The sequence below is a fragment of the Taudactylus pleione genome, unplaced genomic scaffold (assembly GCF_031769625.1).
Source record: "Taudactylus pleione unplaced genomic scaffold, aTauple2 ptg001562l, whole genome shotgun sequence".
Lineage (NCBI taxonomy): Eukaryota > Metazoa > Chordata > Amphibia > Anura > Myobatrachidae > Taudactylus > Taudactylus pleione.
The window spans coordinates 418,120-436,211 of NW_028285959.1; the positions used below are offsets into that span (position 1 = coordinate 418,120).

The following is an 18,092-nucleotide window of genomic DNA, read 5'->3' on the forward strand; positions in this document are numbered from 1 at the left end:
TCAGATGGTGTAAACTCCGAAAAGCAGTTTTTTTTTTTCTTTTTTGGAGTTTAGTACATAGGGGGTCAGATCGTAGTCCCTACTGATAATAGGAACTGCGTTCTGAAGTGCTAGTTAGCACTTTGCAGGAGATTTCTGTGAAATCTCTTGCATTGTGCCATTAGTACATAGGATCGATACATAAAATTAGGTAGAAACTGCAGTTTCTGCATAATTTTATGTAAAAAATGGCTTGATACATAGGCTCCTAAAGCCTGGCACACATCAGAACGGGGTAACGAACGATACCTTGTTTTTCCTTCATTAGCTGCAATGGGGCCGCATGCGATATTGTCCTGTTGGACGTGTAGCATGGCCGACCGGACTATTTCACATGCGGCCGCAGGAGCACACATATTGGCCGTACACACTGAGCCATACGGCCGTTATGTCGTTCCAATTCGGACGGCAACTACATATCATGCCGACATCGTCTCAGTGTGTACCCAGCTTAAGGAAATTTGTGAGTTTGTAAAAGGTGCTGATTTGGAAATGAATGTGTTTTTCCATGACTTTGGATAATACACATGGTGTGGCGAGAGGTCTATAATTTGAAATAAGTCTGTGGCCACGTTTGTAGATTGGCTGTACAAGTTGTCTATGCCTTGGAATTTGACAAGATAACATGATGTTTTAGGGGGGTATCCAATTAGCCGTGGTACATTTCCCCTGCTAATTACCTCGCCCTGGGCTATCCTATTAGCCCCGAAGTCGGCCCCCGACGCCTGCACTTGTCGGGTTTTTTCTTTCGAGACCTGATGTGTCCAGAAAAATAATCCATGATAAATTCACGTTCTTTCACCAAAAAAAAGTTGAAACATAGGTCCGCGAGCTTATCGCGGCTCCTATGTATTTTTCGAGAGAACTATCCTATTTTGACCAAAATAATAGGATAGGGTGAAAAAAAACATCGTAGATAATCGCCGAAAATTCACTTTCTCGCCGTCTGAGGGTCAATTAGTGCCCGAACAATGTTCAGGGGCTATTCCATACTGCTCTTTGTAAGGAGCCAATGTGTTTTTTTTATTGTTAGCATAATATTTAGTAGTTAAAAAAAAAAAATGTGATAAAGGGAGGGTATACAGAAATAAGAGTGGTGGGGATGGGAGCATAGCAAAGATTGAATAGTGGTGAAATAAGTGTATAGTACATAGAAGAAACGAATAACATGGTACAGAGAAATACCAATCAATGACCATAATGTGAGCCACAAAAAAAACTGTTCAAAAGTGTACTGCAGAACTGTGATTTGAGATGGACTATCAGGATAGTGGGGGGGGGGAAGCATGGATGTGTTGGTAGCTGGCAAAAGCATGGGGGGCTTCTGGAATATGCATCTGTTATAGGGGATAAACTATAGTTTGGAGAGTGACTTGGCTATGTGATGTAGTACGGGGTCCAGCCAAATGTTCCATATAGTGGTAAATTGAGAGTGGCGGTTATGGAGGATACTAGTAATATATTTAAATGTGTAAACTTGCCAGACTGCTATGAGGTGTGTACAAGCAATGAGGATATGACTGAGCTTCTGATTATGTTTGGGGACATCAGGAATGAGAGAGTAGGACATAGGAGTGGCTAATCGGGAGGGCAACTTGCATTATAGAAAATATTAAATAAAGAACTTGCGCCGGTATGACTGCAATTTGGGACGCGCCCATAAAATGTGGGATGGGGTGCCAGTCAAGCCACAATTCCACCAGCAAAGGTCCGAGGCTGTTGGTACTAATATCCACATCAGTTATACACCATTTGGCCATCAGAAATTAGCTTATGAGAGTTTTCCCTTAAGACTGTTACATATAGAGCTCATGGGTACTCCCTTCTAATTTGAGCCCAAATCTCTGTTTTGAATGTCTTCCCCCATATCCGCCTCCCACCGACTATCATGCAACTCTTTGTCAGGCTGGCCATGTCTAAGAGAATAAAATATGAATTTAAGGCCTCTGGAAGAGGACTTATGGAGTCATAAAGCTTCAATATATTTGAATGGTTGTAAATTGTAATGTGCTCACCTGCCTGACTGATTTATGCCAAATTACTATACCAGTAGCAATGTTTATTACAAAATCTTTAATTGTGTATTAGAAATGCAGAATGTTACTGAAGATCTAATCATGGATAAAAAATATATAATATAAAGTATCTTGAGGTAGATACCTCACTTGTGATCGTTCAGTTTGTGTCTAGCACCCCAATCTCCTTCTCACTGCAGGGAGTTAGATGGTCTTTCAGGGATGTCTTACCATAAGTTTTAGGCTCTTGGCATTTAACTTACGTCCCCTTATTGGTCGTATTCTGTGAAACAGTCGGTGAGGGATGGGTAAAACCTTGGGTGGTGAGTATTGCATATAAATGTGCTCACCACACTTTTTTGCCTAAATTCTCCTGGATATGTATGCCATCTGTTGGGTCTTTGTGATTTACTCTCAATTTCTGAAAGATACCTATTCGTTTTTTAATGGTCTGTTAATGTCTGCAGGTTTAATCCTCCAACATCCTGCAGAAGGTGCTCCTGCAGCGTTCTGTAGTTTTTGGAGGTGGAATTGTTGCAGTTGATCGCACAATGTATCCCGTGCTTGGGAATGTCCAATGCATTTAGTCACGCTGTGTTAGATCATTGCTAGTCTGGTGTGCAGCGAGTTGCGCCTGCTATGACTCGTGTCCAGTATAATCTTCGGCGGCCTTCCGGTTCTTACTGCTCTTGTGCGCCCACTGTTTGGCTGTTGAGTGTGAGTGGTAGCCGGCAACTTAGAGGTCTCAGACATGTTGGCTGCATGGATAAGATTACTAACTTTCCTGTGTTATCTGATGCTTGGGAGCCCGATATGAACTCAGCCTGTTCCAGGAAAACCAGGCTAGTTACACTGTGACCAGGCTGGCTGCGGTTGTATCTTTGCAAATAACTTAAGCTCTACCTGTTACAGTGCATCCGAAAAGTATTCACAGCTCTTCATTGTTTCAAAATTTTGTTATATTACAGCCTTATTCCAAAATGGAATACATTTATTTTTGTCCTCAAAATTCTGCACACAATACCCCATAATGACAACGTGTAAAAAAAAAAAAAAAAAAAAAAATTTGGAGATTTTTGTAAATTTAATAGAAAAAAGAAAACTAAGAAATCACATGTACATAAGTATTCACAGCCTTTGCCATGAAGCTCAAAATTGAGCTCAGGTGCATCCTGTTTCCACTGATCATCCTTGTTCCTACAGCTTAATTGGAGTCTACCTGTGGTAAATTCAGCTGTTTGGACATGATTTTAAAAGGCATACACCTGTCTATAGAAGGTCCCACACTTGACAGTGAGGTCTACAGACAATTCCTTTGGACTTCATGCTTGGTTTGTGCTCTGACATGCAGAGACAGGAATGTCTCGAGGCACAAATCTTGGGAAGGGTACAGAAAAATATCTGTAGCTTTGAAGGTCCCAATGGGCACAGTGGCCTCCATCAGCCATAAATAAAAGAAGTTCGGAACCACCAGGACTCTTCCTAGAGTTGGCCAGCCGTCTAAACTGAGCGATCGTGGGAGATTGCCCTAGTCAGGGAGGTGATCAAGAACCCGATAGTCACTCTGTCAGAGCTACAGCATTCCTCTGTGGAGAGAGGAGAATCTTCCAGAAGGACAACAATCTCTGCAGCAATCCACCAATCAGGCCTCTATAGTAGAGTGGCCAGACAGAAGCCACTCCTTAATAAAAAAAAAAAGCACATGGCAGCCGCCTGCCTGGAGTTTGCCAAAATGCACCTGAAGGACCATGACAAATCAATCTTTGTCTCTTCAGACCAGAGAATTTTAACTCTTTTTTTTTGGCGTGAATGCCAGGTGTTTGGTTTGGAGGAAACCAGGCACCGCTCATTCCAAGGCCAATACCATCCCTATTGTGGAGCATGGTGGTGGCAGCATCATGCTGTGGGGATGTTTTTCAGTGGCAGGAACTGGGAGAATAGTCTGTACATTGCTGCATTCATCACTCCATCTGTCCTGAGACATCCTGGTTGAAAACCTACTCCAGAGCGCTCTTGACCTCAGACTGGGACGACTGTTCATCTTTCAGCAGGACAACGACCATAAGCACACAGCCAAGATATCAAAAGCGTGGCTTCAGGACAACTCTGAACGTCCTTGAGTGGCCCAGACTTGAATCCGATTGAACATCTCTGGAGAGATCGGAACCACTGACCCTTCCCACCCAACCTGATTGAGCTTGAGAGGTGCTGCAAAGAGGAATGGGTGAAACTGCCCAAAGATAGGTGTGCCAAGCTTGTGGCATCATATTCAAAAATACTTGAGGCTGTAATTGCTGCCAAAGGTGAATCAACAAAGTATTGAGCAAAGACTGTGAATCCTATCCTTGTGTATCAATGCCTATTTCCCTATATCTGTCTGTTAATACCCAGTTTTGTTCTATTAATGTTTACAATTGTAAAGCACAACGGAATATACTATAAGAAACTGTTAAATAAATAAAATACTTATGTAAATGTGATTTCTTAGGTTTTTTTTTTGTTTGAAAAAAATCTCAAACTTTTTACACCTTGTCATTATGGGGTATTGTGTGTAGAATTTTGAGGAGAAAAATTAATTTATTCAATTTCTGAATAAGGCTGTAACATAACAAAATGTGGAAAAAGTGGAGCACTGTGAACACTTTCCGTATGCACTGTGAGAGAGATCGGTCTAACTGGAACACAAACTGGGGTCTTGGCCAGCTTTGGCAATAACCACAACCTCTACAGTGGTGGTGGCCCCATCAACACACTGACCATGCAAAAGGGAATTGCATAAGCCAAGGAGCAGGGGGGTGAATGATGGTAAGAATGTTTTACAGTAAACAAGAGGTGAAAAACTATAGATTGATTGCACTTGGGTTAAAACATCACTGTTTTTTTTTCCAAATTCTGAAGTCTTTACTTTTTATACCTCACTGTTTTAATATTCAAATAGAGTCGAGTTTATAAAGTATGAAATGCTGGTGTAATAAAATAATTTTGCCCGCTTGGAGCTTCTATACTGACCTGAATAACTCTATACTGTTGGTAAAAATAATATCTTGTGAGACAGAGATTGAATAAATATTTTGTTTCCAAAATGATCGTGTATGAGTTTTTCCTCACTCAATATCTGTGTTATAACTAACAACTTTATATTGATTCTCTCCTTGTGTGGAAATAAAATACTCTTAAATGGGGGTGGGCAATTGGTGGCCCCCCAGCTGTTGTAGAACTACACATCCCAGCATGCCTTGCTACAGTTTTGCTATTTGGCCATGCTAAAACTTGCATGCTGGGATTTGTAGTTGAACAGCTGGAGGGCTGCTTATTGCCCACCCCTGCAAAAGGTTTTGCCGCCTTAGACATTTTTTCTAATACACAGAATATTCCTATTATATTAGAAGTTTACAAAATAGTATCCTATTGTTAGAAGAAACATTCCAGAACCAGTTACTATATCAGAATATTTGTCTCTTGGGTAAGACACTGAGTTTATAGTCATACAGATAGAGAGAGAATGAGTGCACCACCACCTCAAGTAAATCTGTTTTGTATAGATCTTTGGATAGACAGCGAGTAGTAGGATTATTGCGCAAATGTACTTATTTATGATAAATTATTTATATAGCGCACACATATATAACGATTATAAACGTTATCTGCAAAAAATATTCAGTGTTATCTATATAGTTAAATCTCCTATACATATATGAATTGCACATTTGCCGAATATTAATATATATCCCAATGAAAAAGTTTACCAACCGAGTCTTCTATAATATATCCTGCGGAAAACCAAGATTCTACAATGATGATAAAAGAATATATATTTCTACTTCAGGGTCCATAGGGTATCCACAGGATACCTTGGGGTATAGGTGTGACGTCAGTCGCAGGGCACCAAAGAGTTAAGCTTTCAGCCTCCCAGGATGCACTAGGTCCCCCTCCTATACCCCGCCCCCGGGCCAAGGCACCCCAGTTTAGTTTGGTGCCCGGCCGGAGTCGGGTGCACCTGTTGGAGTGGGGGCTAGAAGAGCCCCTGAAGCTTATTCTTCATGCAGCTGTGGCTGCACATCTGGATGTACAGCATGGACAGTCAGTCCTGACGTCCATGCTGTCTTCCCTACACCCCGCCGGTACCAGAACGCCGGTACTGATCCGGGGATGCTGGTGGGCGTCTGGGGTCACAGCTAGCGGTGACCCCAGATGCTCCGGACCATGGCCGGATTCAAGGGGGACAGAGGTAAGCAGCGGGGTCCCGCGGTGGGTCCCCGCTGATCACATGGTCCTAAGTCCCCAGGCAGGGGGCTCCCTGGGGACTGGCTGCAGCGTGGAGCCAGGCGACCAACCTGCGCTTCCACTACCCCCTGGGACAGCGGACCGCAGCAGAGCGGTAGCGCTGCGGCGTCCCAGGGGTTAAATGCATGCCAGGGGAGCGCGCCTTCCCTGTCTCACAGCCGGCGCCTCCCCCGCTGCACACAGCCCTCTCTGCATGCTGCCGACTGGTCCTGTGGCAGCGCTCCTCCCCCAGGCCAGCCTCCTCTCTGCTCCTCGGCGGCCATCTTCTCCAGAACGCATGGTGAACGCTGCTGGAAGCGCTGGACGGAAGCATCGTGGTCTGGGTCCCCCCGCATACCTCTCCTCCGCTGTGGTCAGGTCTGTGTATGCAGCGCTGTGTCCTACCAGGCCCTGTGTCTGTGTAGTTGAGTGATCAGCGCTGTTAGTGCAGGAATTGTTATTTTTCTGCATTGTATGTGACTGTGCTAGCGCTGCTGCCTGTAATCTTTTCTTCTCTAAACTGTCAGCTTTATTACTGTCCCTGTTCTTTCTGCTAAAGCCCTTGCGGTGCGGTGCTGCAGGGTGGTCTCTCGCCTATTTAATACTTAATTGGTGAGAGAGGTCACATACGTGGTGCCATCATGTCTGAAAGTGATTTTCCCCTCCGGCTACAGTGTACCACGTGCAAAGTACCGTTAGCGGAGGGGGAGGGTAGCGCGGAGGGCCTTTGCCGGCAGTGTTTGTCCATGGCGCGGCCTATTACGGTTACAGCACCGGTACAGGAGCCGCCCTGGGCTTGTTTCGCTCAGGCGTTAACAGCTTTAGTGGGCCAGTTAGCTCCGCAGCCCGCGTTTACTCCGATGGGTTTGTCCCAGCAGTCTGTGGTGTCGTCACCCATGCAGGGGTTCCCACGACAATTGGTGGTACCCCACAGTCTCCCTATTTCCCCGCTCCCGGGTTCTCAGGAGCCAGCGTGGGTTAACTCCCTGACGAGTTCTGTACAGCACTTGTCGGATGTGTTGCAAGGGGAGTCTGTGATGCGGTCTCATAAAAGGCCGGTGGCGTCTCTGTCCGCTCCTTATGAGGATGACGAAGGGACGTCTGATGATGGGGAGATTCTAGATCCTTACGATCAGGAACCTCTCCATACTAAGGACGCTGATGCTAAGTCCAAAGTATATATTCCTGGACTTATTCGGGCGGTCCGCACAGCCTTGGTGATTGAGGACGAAGTTCCCCCAGCGGCTAAATCTAAGTATGCCTTTTTCAAAGATGTGAAGGGCGATGCCACAGTCTTTCCTCTTTCGGGTCAGTTGGTGGACCATTTAGAGGAGGCGTGGAAACAACCTGGCAAAAGATACCAGCCGCAGAGACGCCTGGCGGTGGCTTATCCGTTCGCGGATAATTATTTTGCGAAGTGGGAATCCCCTCCACAGGTGGATTCTCACGTGACCCGTCTTGTCCGTAGTGCCACATTGCCGATGCCATCCATGTCCTCCCTTAAGGATGCTACGGACCGCAAGGTAGAAATCTGCCTGAAGTCCGCTTATTCCCTTGCTGGGGGGGCAGCACGGCCGGCTATGGCCATTTGCTGGGTTGCCAGAGCGATGGAGCGCTGGGCGGATTCATTAGAGGCTTCTTTTGAATCCGACTGTCCGGCCGATCAGGCGGAGTTGATTGGCAATCTCCGTGATTCGGCCACCTACATCAACGAGGCGGCTCTAGACATTAGTACTCTGGTGTCTAGAATTTCTTCAGCAGCGGTAGCTGCTCGTCGCACCTTGTGGCTGCGATCCTGGAAGGCGGACGCAGATTCCAAGAAAGGTCTGGAAGCGTTGCCGTCTACCGGAGAAGTTCTCTTCGGTCCGGATCTGGATAAGATTGTGGCCACGCTGGCGGCAGCCAAATCTGCCTGTCTCCCGTCGGCCGCTGCTCCTTCTGGTTCGGGACCATCGTCCTTTCGGTCATCTAGGGCCCAGGGCAGGCCCAAACCACAGTCGTTTCCTCGACAGGCTGGCCCTAAGAAATCGGTCAAGCCCCGGAAGCAGGCATGGAGTACCAGACGTCCGGCCCCCAAGCCAGATGGCAAGCCTGCGGCCTGACGGTCCGGGCCTCCCTTTGGGGGATCCCAGGGTGGGAGGCCGCCTGCTACAGTTCGCCCAGTGTTGGTCGACCACTACGACAGACACTTGGGTTCTGGAGGTGGTTTCCCACGGATACGCCCTCTCCTTCCGGCACAGACCCCCGGCTCGCTTCTTCACCACGGGTCTCCCATCAGACCGGAACAAGGCTACGGAGCTGCGGAAGGTATTGCACACTATGCTCCAGGCTGGAGTTATAGTGGCGGTTCCATTCTCCCAGAGGGGCCAGGGTTTCTATTCAAATCTATTTTTGGTACAGAAACCCAATGGGTCATATCGTCCGATTCTCAACCTCAAAGCACTCAACAAGTCTTTGCGGGTCCCGAAGTTTCGGATGGAGACCCTACGGTCCATCATTCTGGCGCTGGAACCTGGGGACTACTTGGTGTCATTGGACATACAGGACGCTTACCTGCATGTCCCTATTCTTTGGCGCCATCAACAGTTCCTCAGGTTTGCAATCAGCAGCGACCACTTCCAGTTTCGGGCGTTACCTTTTGGCCTGGCAACAGCACCACGTGTTTTCACCAAGGTGATGGCGGTCATGGCGGCTTCTCTGCGGCTGCAGGGAGTCCGCATGTTGCCGTATTTGGACGACCTGTTATTGGTGGCAGGATCTCCAGAGCTCCTGTTACGCCACTTGGACCTGACCATTGCACTGCTGCAACGGCACGGCTGGCTAATCAACTGGCAGAAGTCCACTCTAATCCCGTCTCGGAGGATTCTGCATCTTGGAGCCTTATTGGACTCGGGACAGCAAAGGATCTTCGTGACGGAGGACAAGATCTCTGCTTTACAGTCAAGGGTGCGCAGTTGTCTGCACAGCCGCCGGGTGTCCTTACACTCGGCGATGAGGTTACTGGGCTCCATGGTGTCGGTGTTCGACATGGTGGAATACGCCCAGTTTCACTCCAGACCTCTGCAGCACCTGATCCTGTCCAAGTGGAACGGGCTGACTCAGTCTCTGAAGTCCCAGACGATTGTGCTCACCCAGGAGGTTCGCCTGTCCCTTACGTGGTGGTTACAGACGACCCACCTCAACAAGGGACGTCCGTTCTGGGTTCCAAATTGGGTCCTGTTGACAACGGACGCCAGTCTTCGGGGCTGGGGAGCAGTTTCGGGTCCACACTTGTTCCAGGGCAGGTGGACGCCGACAGAAGCGGAGCTTCCAATAAATATCTTGGAACTCCGTGCGGTCTTCAATGCTCTCCAGCAGGCACAGCGGTTTCTCCAGGGTCGCCCGGTGCAGGTCCAGTCGGACAACGCTACCACCGTGGCCTACATAAACAGGCAAGGAGGAACTCGCAGTCGGGCGGCTCTCGTAGAGGTCTCTCGGATCCTGGTTTGGGCGGAGCGCAATCTTCCGGCCATATCAGCGGTCTTCATCCCGGGAGTGCTCAATTGGGAGGCGGACTTTCTAAGTCGCCAGGACGTTCATCCGGGGGAATGGTCCCTGCACCCGGACGTTTTTCAACTACTGGTGGACAGGTGGGGTCTTCCAGAAATCGACCTCATGGCGTCCCGGCACAACAACAAGTTGCCGGTGTACGGGTCTCGCACAAGAGACGAAGGGGCGTCTCTGGTGGATGCTCTGTCCGTCCGGTGGACGTTCCGGTTCGCATACCTGTTCCCTCCGGTCTCCCTTCTTCCACGGGTAATCCGGAAATTCAAACAGGAAGGAGGGACGCTCCTGTTGATAGCTCCCGCGTGGCCCAGACGGCACTGGTTCTCAGACCTTCAGGGTCTGTCCGTGGACATTCCTCTGCGGTTGCCGCTACGACCGGACCTTCTGTCTCAGGGTCCTTGCCTTCACCCGGACCTGACTCGGCTGTCTTTGACGGCGTGGCTGTTGAGACGGCCATGCTGAGGTCCCGGGGGTTTTCCAGCTCTGTGGTGCGTACCATGTTACGAGCTCGGAAACCGTCTTCCGCGAGGATATACCATCGCGTGTGGCATACGTTCTTCCAGTGGTGTCGACCGAGAGGTTATGCACCGCGGGAGTTTCGTCTGTCTCGGATTCTCGCCTTCCTGCAAGCGGGACTAGATCATGGGCTTCGCCTTGCTTCTTTGAAGGTACAGGTTTCGGCCCTATCTGTCTGGTTTCACCGTAGGATTGCTACAATCCCGGATGTGCGCACCTTTATGCAGGGTGTTCTCCGCATTCAGCCGCCCTTTGTTCCACCTGTGGCGCCTTGGGATTTGGCTGTGGTCCTGAGGGCTCTCCAAGGACCGCCGTTTGAACCACTGGGCTCAGTGGATCTTAAATGGCTAACAGCTAAGACTGTTTTCCTTCTGGCCATTGCTTCGGCCAGACGTGTTTCTGAGTTAGGGGCTCTTTCTTGTAGACCCCCTTTCTTGGTTTTTTATGGGAACAGGGCAGTGCTCCGCACTCGGCCCGAGTTTCTTCCCAAAGTTATTTCCCAGTTTCATATTAACGAGGAAATAGTTGTTCCGGCCTTTAACTCACCGGGTCTTTCCGTGGGTGAGGCCTCTTTGGATGTTGTGCGGGCCTTAAGGACTTATGTTGACCGCACTTCTTCGTTTAGGAAGTCGGACGCTTTGTTTGTCCTCTTTGGCTTCCGTAAAAAGGGTTGGCCTGCTTCAAAGCAAACTTTGGCAGCCTGGATCCGTATGGCTATTTCTGAAGCTTATCTTCATGAAGGCCTACCGGTCCCTCCTTCTCTGAAGGCTCATTCCACTAGGTCTGTGGGTCCTTCGTGGGCAGCTCGACGTGGTGCCTCGGCAGTTCAGATCTGCAAGGCTGCTACGTGGTCTTCTGTCCATACCTTCGTGAGGTATTACAGGTTTGACACCTTCGCCTCTCAGGATGCTTCCTTCGGGCGGCGGATTCTCCTTTCTGCACAGGAGCGTCCCCACCCTTAAAGGATACTGCTTTGGGACATCCCCAAGGTATCCTGTGGATACCCTATGGACCCTGAAGTAGAAAATATGAGATATGGTAAGAACTTACCCTTGTTATCTCTATTTCTACGAAGTCCATAGGGTTCCACAGGACTCCCGCCCTGTCGCACCTGTGCTGCAGATGGGCTTTGCTCTGGTCACCGGTTTTCCGTCTCCCTCTGGTGAGAATGTGATTCTTGTATGTGTCCAGATCTTTGTTCTCTCTCTTCCTTCTCCTCCTCCGGCCTATGGCTTGGTAACTAACTGAGGTGCCTTGGCCCGGGGGCGGGGTATAGGAGGGGGACCTAGTGCATCCTGGGAGGCTGAAAGCTTAACTCTTTGGTGCCCTGCGACTGACGTCACACCTATACCCCAAGGTATCCTGTGGAACCCTATGGACTTCGTAGAAATAGAGATAACAAGGGTAAGTTCTTACCATATCTCATATTATAGCAGTGTTCTCCCCAGAAAATGTTTCCAGCCGGGTGGCATCAAGAAGTAGCCAGGTGGGGGCCTTCGCAATAATAATTTTTTTTAAGTCCTGACCATTATAATTTAAACTTGGGGCGCTCTCCCTGGCTCCAATATGGCACATCCCCCTACAACCTACTGCCTGACACTCCCTCCCGCCCCAATGTGCCATGTCCCGTCGTCCAGAACCCTCCCTAACGTGACTAGCGCCCCCTCATATTTTAGGATAAACAAAAAAATTAGTTGCTTCCTTTCCTATTACATATAAAAATCAACCGATAATGAAAAGAGGCTGATACTGACTCCCTAGTTGAATAACACCATGACCGGGTGCCTTCAGTGGGAGACAAGGTATGTTGCAGACATAGAGCAGCAGCACTCACAGGACTTCCAACACAAAAAGGTTATATACACATAAAGCTATATCAATTTTTCAGTTTAATACCAATCTGCCAATAATTTTGCTCTGCGGCCGCGCTAATGACCCAGGGTCCCTGTCCCTTCAGCAGCAGCACACCACTTCAGATCACATCAGTAACTAAGATCCAATCTCATACACACTGCTGGCCAGGGTGTACTCTCCCCCCTCCCCCCTCTTAAATCCCACTCTACCTGCCCTCCTTTCTTATGAGACACTGCTGCGGCCATCCTGACTCCAGAGCTCTGCGCGGCCGTCATGATTGACTGTAGAGACTTCGCTTTGGCTGCAAAGACTCCATCCCACGAAGGGGGCGATTCCACTGGTGACAACTGGCTGGCAGGTCGGCGTCACAACCGGCATCTGTGTCCGTGTCAACAAGGACACTTTGATGGTGACTGGGCGACAGGGGACGCAGCACATTGGGGCTGGAGGGAGTGCCGGGCGGTGGACTGTTTCTGCTGGGCGATGCGCCGGAACGAAACAGCCTGGGGAGAACACTGTATAGAGATTTATTGCTGATCCCTATAGATTGTAAGCTTGCGAGCAGGGCCTTCCTACCTATTTATCTGTCTGTTTTTACCCAGTTTTGTTCTATCAATGTTGACAATTGTAAAGCGCAACGGAATATGCTGCGCTATATAAGAAACTGTTAATAAATAAATAACAACCCTATATAAAAGTTATTGTGCTGCAACTGATATTTCTCAATTATTTTTAATTCCTTCCTCATTTGTTTAGGTGCTTTTACACTTGTAGGTGGATAAAGTGTTTTATATTGATTTTGGTGTGGCTTAGGACAATAAATTCAACACCATAATTTGTATGTGTTAATATTACTATTGCATAGAAAAATTCAGCAATATTAATCTAGATCCTGCTACATATGATTCTCTTTTATATTTGCATTTTAGGTGTGTTACCCTCATTATTCATATAGTGCAGGGATGGGGAACCTCCTCTCCGGGGGCTGTATAAGGCCCACAGAATTATTTAGTCTAGCCCTCTGAGCTTTTTTTTCTGGTAGCCTCATCTGAACAGAATCTATGCAGCAGTGTCGCCTGGAGCGTCCTTAGGACGCTTCAGACTGTCACACCACTGCCCTTACAGCTCCCTGGAGCTTCCTTAGGATGCTTTGGGCATTGCTGTAATTACTGGCAATTGTGGCCCTGCCCCATGTGTCTGGCGTGTATGTCCTGGCGACTTAGGAAGTCTGCTTCCCAATTGAGTATGCCTGGAATTAATATTGCCGAGATGGCCGGAAGATGACTTTTTCTGCCCAAATAAGAACCTTTCTCACTTCTTTCATGGCCGCATGATTTTTTGTGCCTCCTTGATGATTACCTCCAATTGTCGCGTTGTCTGACTGGATCTGGACAGGCCTGCCCTGAAGCAGATCCTGTGCCCTGACAAGTGCTTTGTATAGTGCTTCCAGTTCCAGAATGTTTATTGGCAGATGACTTTCTTGATCTGTCCATCTCCCGTGAAAAGTGTGGTGACCTGTCACTGCCCCTCATCCGCGAAGACTGTCGTCTGGAGCACCCAATTTTTAATCCAGAACGGGTGCCCTTTGTTTAGATGCTCCTTTTTCTAGCCACCACAAGAGGGAGTGATAATGCCACAATCTTGTCCTCTGTCAGGCACAAAGGGTGTTACTGCCAATCTAGCAATGCTCTCAGTTGAATCATCTGCTGTGTTGGAGAAAGTGATTTCTTCCAATTGATGATCCAGTCGTGCCTTTTGTAGGCAGACTATGGTCAGCTGAAGATGGTGTTACAACAGGGATGTGATCAGCATACTTGCGTGCGCTATCCCACCCGCCGATATTCCGACACCCACATCCCGACTTGGGATGTGGCTTTGAAATCCCGACACATCACTAGCCCCACTACTAAATCCCGACGCCTATCACTAGCCCCACTACTAATTCCCGACACCCGGCTTACCGAACGAAGATCTTAGCGTGTAGCCGCAGGGGGGGGAAGGATTAGCTTTAGGTACCCCCTGTGGGGACTGGGGTTAGGCACCCCCCCTGGGAGGGTTAGGGAAGAGAAAGGGGGGGTTGGGTTAGGCACCACTAGACGGGGGGTAGTTAGGCCCCCCTCGGGATGGTTAGGTTTAGGGTGGGGGGGAGCTTAGGGTTAGGCACCACTAAGGGAGGTTTAGGGTAGGGGGGAGAGAGTTGGAGTACTTGCCTGATGCAGTTGGGATTCCGACCTATCGGTCTGCTGCTGTCTGTATTTGATCTGGCAGCTAGACGCCGCCAACATTACATACTGATTCCATTGCAACACCTCCGGTGTCTGAGCCAATATCAGAAGTTCGTCCAGATATGGCAGTATTCTGACTCCCTGACGCTTGAGATAGGTAGTCATGACTGCCACTATTTTTGTAAATACCGGGGAGCCGTAGAAAGGCCAAAGGGTAGAGCCTGAAATTGGTAATGTTGCTGAAGGACAGCAAACCTAATTGACTGGACAGTTTCCATGTGGAATTTGGGAACATGGATAAACCTGTTGAGGTTTTTATAATCAATATATGGTGTTATATGCTCCATTTGGTTTCTGGACCAGAAATAGGTTTGAATAACCCCTTCCCTGTTGAGAAATAGGGACTGGCGTTATCACCCTTGCCTGCAGCAGGGAGTGAATTGCTTCCTGAAAAGCCAAGGCCCTGCCCACATCCGATGGAGGCTTTGTGGCAAAAAACCTCTGGTGGGGGCATCTCCTGAAAGTGAGGGCATACCCCTGAAAAACCACTTCTCGGACCCAGGCATCTGTAGTTGTTTGAAGCCAACAATATGCAAACTGAAGTCTGCCCCCCACCCTGGGATCCCCCAGGAGGAGGCCCGCTCCATCAGGCCGAGGGCTTATTGTCTGGCCAGACCCCTTCGTTTTCTTAAGTCTAAACGACAAACTATTCGGCTTGGAGGTAGTCTCTCTTGGTTTTCCATTTAGGATGAAAAGAAACCTGCTTAGTTCTACTAAATGACTTAGATGGCAGACCTGCTGACTTTGAAGCCGCCAGAGTAGAGATTATGCTCTGCTCCAAAAAGTACCTTTCCATGAAAAGGTAAGACTTCCAGCGCCTCTTTTATGCTGTATCAGCTTGCCAAGACCTTAACCACAGGGCTCTACGTGCAACTATGGATGCTGCTGATGCCTTAGAAGCTAAAATTCCAGCATCCACTGCAGCTCCTCCCAGATGGGAAGTCTCTTCCTGTATATGGGAAATATACATAATCTGTTCTCTGGCAGCATTTGGTAGGGAAACTTCCAATGCCCCAATCCATTCTTCAACTGCTTTAGCTACCCAGGCTCCAGCTTCAGCTGGACGGGTCACTGCTCCAGATGATTAAAAAATCGCCTTAAGACCAGATTCAATCCTTTTTATCTGCGGAATCTTTTGGAGAAGAAGGCGATGGATTAGGCAATGTAGCCTTTCTGATTAGGTGCGTTACATGAGCATACACAGTAGGAGGTATCTCCCACTTAGCACATACCGTAGGTGTGAATGGGTACAATGATATTATTCTCTTAACCATAAAATCGCTTATCAGGGTTTCCCCATACCTCCTCAATAAGATCGTGATATACCGTTTTGGCCACCTTTCGGTGGTGATTAAACATTAGAGGCTTCTTACTATGAGTTGGTTCATCATCCTGAATATCTAGGACTGATCTAACCGCCCTCACCAAAGAAGTAACATCCATAGTAGATGGATGATCCTCCTCTCCAGAAGTAGGTCCTGGAGAGGAATCCTGTGCATCATCAGACTCCTTTGATTATACGTCTGATTCCATATGTTGAACAGACGGATATAAAGACAACTTACGTTTAGGTACTTTAGTCACTACCAGTCTATTATCAACATTATCTGGCACCATACTCTGACTAGAATGACTATCAGCAATCCTTTATAGAGAAATGGCCATGAGGTGAAAACCTATGTGGACACCCCATCCAAGGAGGCATTGTTGGAGTAGCAAAATGATCTACCACCTGCATCATAACCTGTGGCAAAGAAGCAATCCAAGATGGCTCTAGATCAACAACCGGTGAACCAGACTGGGGAGGTGGCTCTTTAAAACAGACAGCACAGAAACCCTCCTTTATGTCCTGTGAGGACACATATGCCGTACATGATATACATGAAACCAACACAGGTGGCTCTCACTCCTTTTTCCCTTTTATCTTTTGGCATGTTTGCAATTGTTTCCTTTACTTTAAAGTAATGTGACAGCCTTCACAAATCTAAATGAATGTGAAGCACTCAGAAGTAATAGTGACCGTTATAATTGACAGGAAAAAAAAATCAGTCAGCAGCTAGCAAACAGTCACATACAATGCATATGTAATATAATTACAATGTGCTCAAAATCAACTACAGCAATGCAAAGTAATAAGGTATACGGTGCTCTATATCCTAACAAAGGGAGAGGTATAAAGGGAGACTGACCCAGACCCTCCTGAGACCAACAGCTACCAGGTGCACTTCGTGGACTGTGAGCGTCTCATACACGTGGAGGGTTGGCGGCGCAACCCAGAAGCGCAAAACCTATTCATCAGGACTGGGTTGGGGGAGGAGCTGCCGGGGGAGCGCCTACCTCCCCTAAGCTGCATTAAACAACCGGGTACGCTGGCCACGTGGCAGCAGATATCATCTGATGCCGAGGATTGGCAGCAGATGCAGAAGGCCTCGGCTGGTGTAGTAAGGACGCGGACAGTGCCTGGTACTTGCGCGTGGCAGTCCTTGCTTCTAGTTTAGAGACTCACCAGAAGCGAATAAGCTCTTTACCTGAAATATCTGAGCATCTGGTGCAGGCCAGGTTTCAGCATTGCTGCTAGCTAAGCTCAGCCACGACTCGCCAAAATCACCAGCACAATTACTGATGTTGGGGCCCGGCCGAGGTAGATGGAGTCGCAGCCCGTGCGTCTTAATACAAACTTAGTACTGCCAACTCAAGTAAACATAGTATAATAAATCATAAAATGAAAGCCTAAAACTGCCTAAGCAGTCCCCTGTATAAAAGGTGCGTCTGAATCCTGCCACACCAAAGAAACAAACTGAATTCCTATGGCTAGGAGCGGGGTATATATGGAGGACCCGGGGCATTCTGGTCCAAGAACCTTGAGTGGAGACCGTGTAGGTGGAGTCTGGAGAAGAGACAGAGAGAGCGGTCAGAGAGGTAAGTATCATGAAGACAGAGGGAGTAAAGGATTTGCAGGAGAAGGTTGTCCAGTGTCAAAAGCAGCAGAGGGGGCGAGGTGGATGAGAAGAGAGTAGTGGCCCTTGGATCTGGCAGCAAGGAGGTCCTAGCTTTACACACAAACAGTCCTCACTAATGTCAGCAGTTTCTGTACTTGGCCTCACATAATTTGGTACTAACATGAAATGTTCATTATTTTGCAGCCACAGCAGAGTGACTACTGTTATGTCAAAGGTTCCTGTGGGTCTATGGCAACTGAAGAGAGCAGTGAAATCAATATATGAAAATCTCCTTGTGCAGTAAATCATAAATGTGTTCAGTGCACTGAATGTCTTATGTCGAATGATAAAAGGGGTATACTTACATGAAATGTATTTTAAATTAATATGTCTTGAAACCTACTGAAGATTGTATTCCTTGTGATGTAGTGGTTCGGGGGTCATTACATCCTTTCAGTCAGTTGCCTCAGGGCCCTTTTATTCCCTAGTTAGATCTTTTTTTTTTCATTCATTAAATTAATTTTGATTCCTGTAGTCGGGGTGAGGGGCAGTTTAGAAGTGATTATAAAGGGTATCTAGCTTTTCAGTTGTAAGGATTTAACCTGCACAAGAGACACCACATGAATTCTCAAACC

General features: G+C 47.9%; 1 protein-coding gene across 3 annotated transcripts in view; it reads left to right on the forward strand.

The window, feature by feature from the left end:
* Positions 1 to 17,767, forward strand: part of LOC148442377 (uncharacterized) — a 138,005-nt gene extending 120,238 nt beyond the window's left edge. For all 3 annotated transcript variants that reach the window (XM_088464013.1, XM_088464015.1, XM_088464014.1), the window contains one exon: positions 17,662 to 17,767. In XM_088464013.1, coding sequence (XP_088320139.1) covers positions 17,662 to 17,675 — 14 coding nt within the window. In that variant the 3' untranslated portion in view covers positions 17,676 to 17,767. The remainder of the gene's footprint in view (positions 1 to 17,661) is intronic.
* The last annotated feature ends 325 nt before the right edge of the window (positions 17,768 to 18,092 follow it).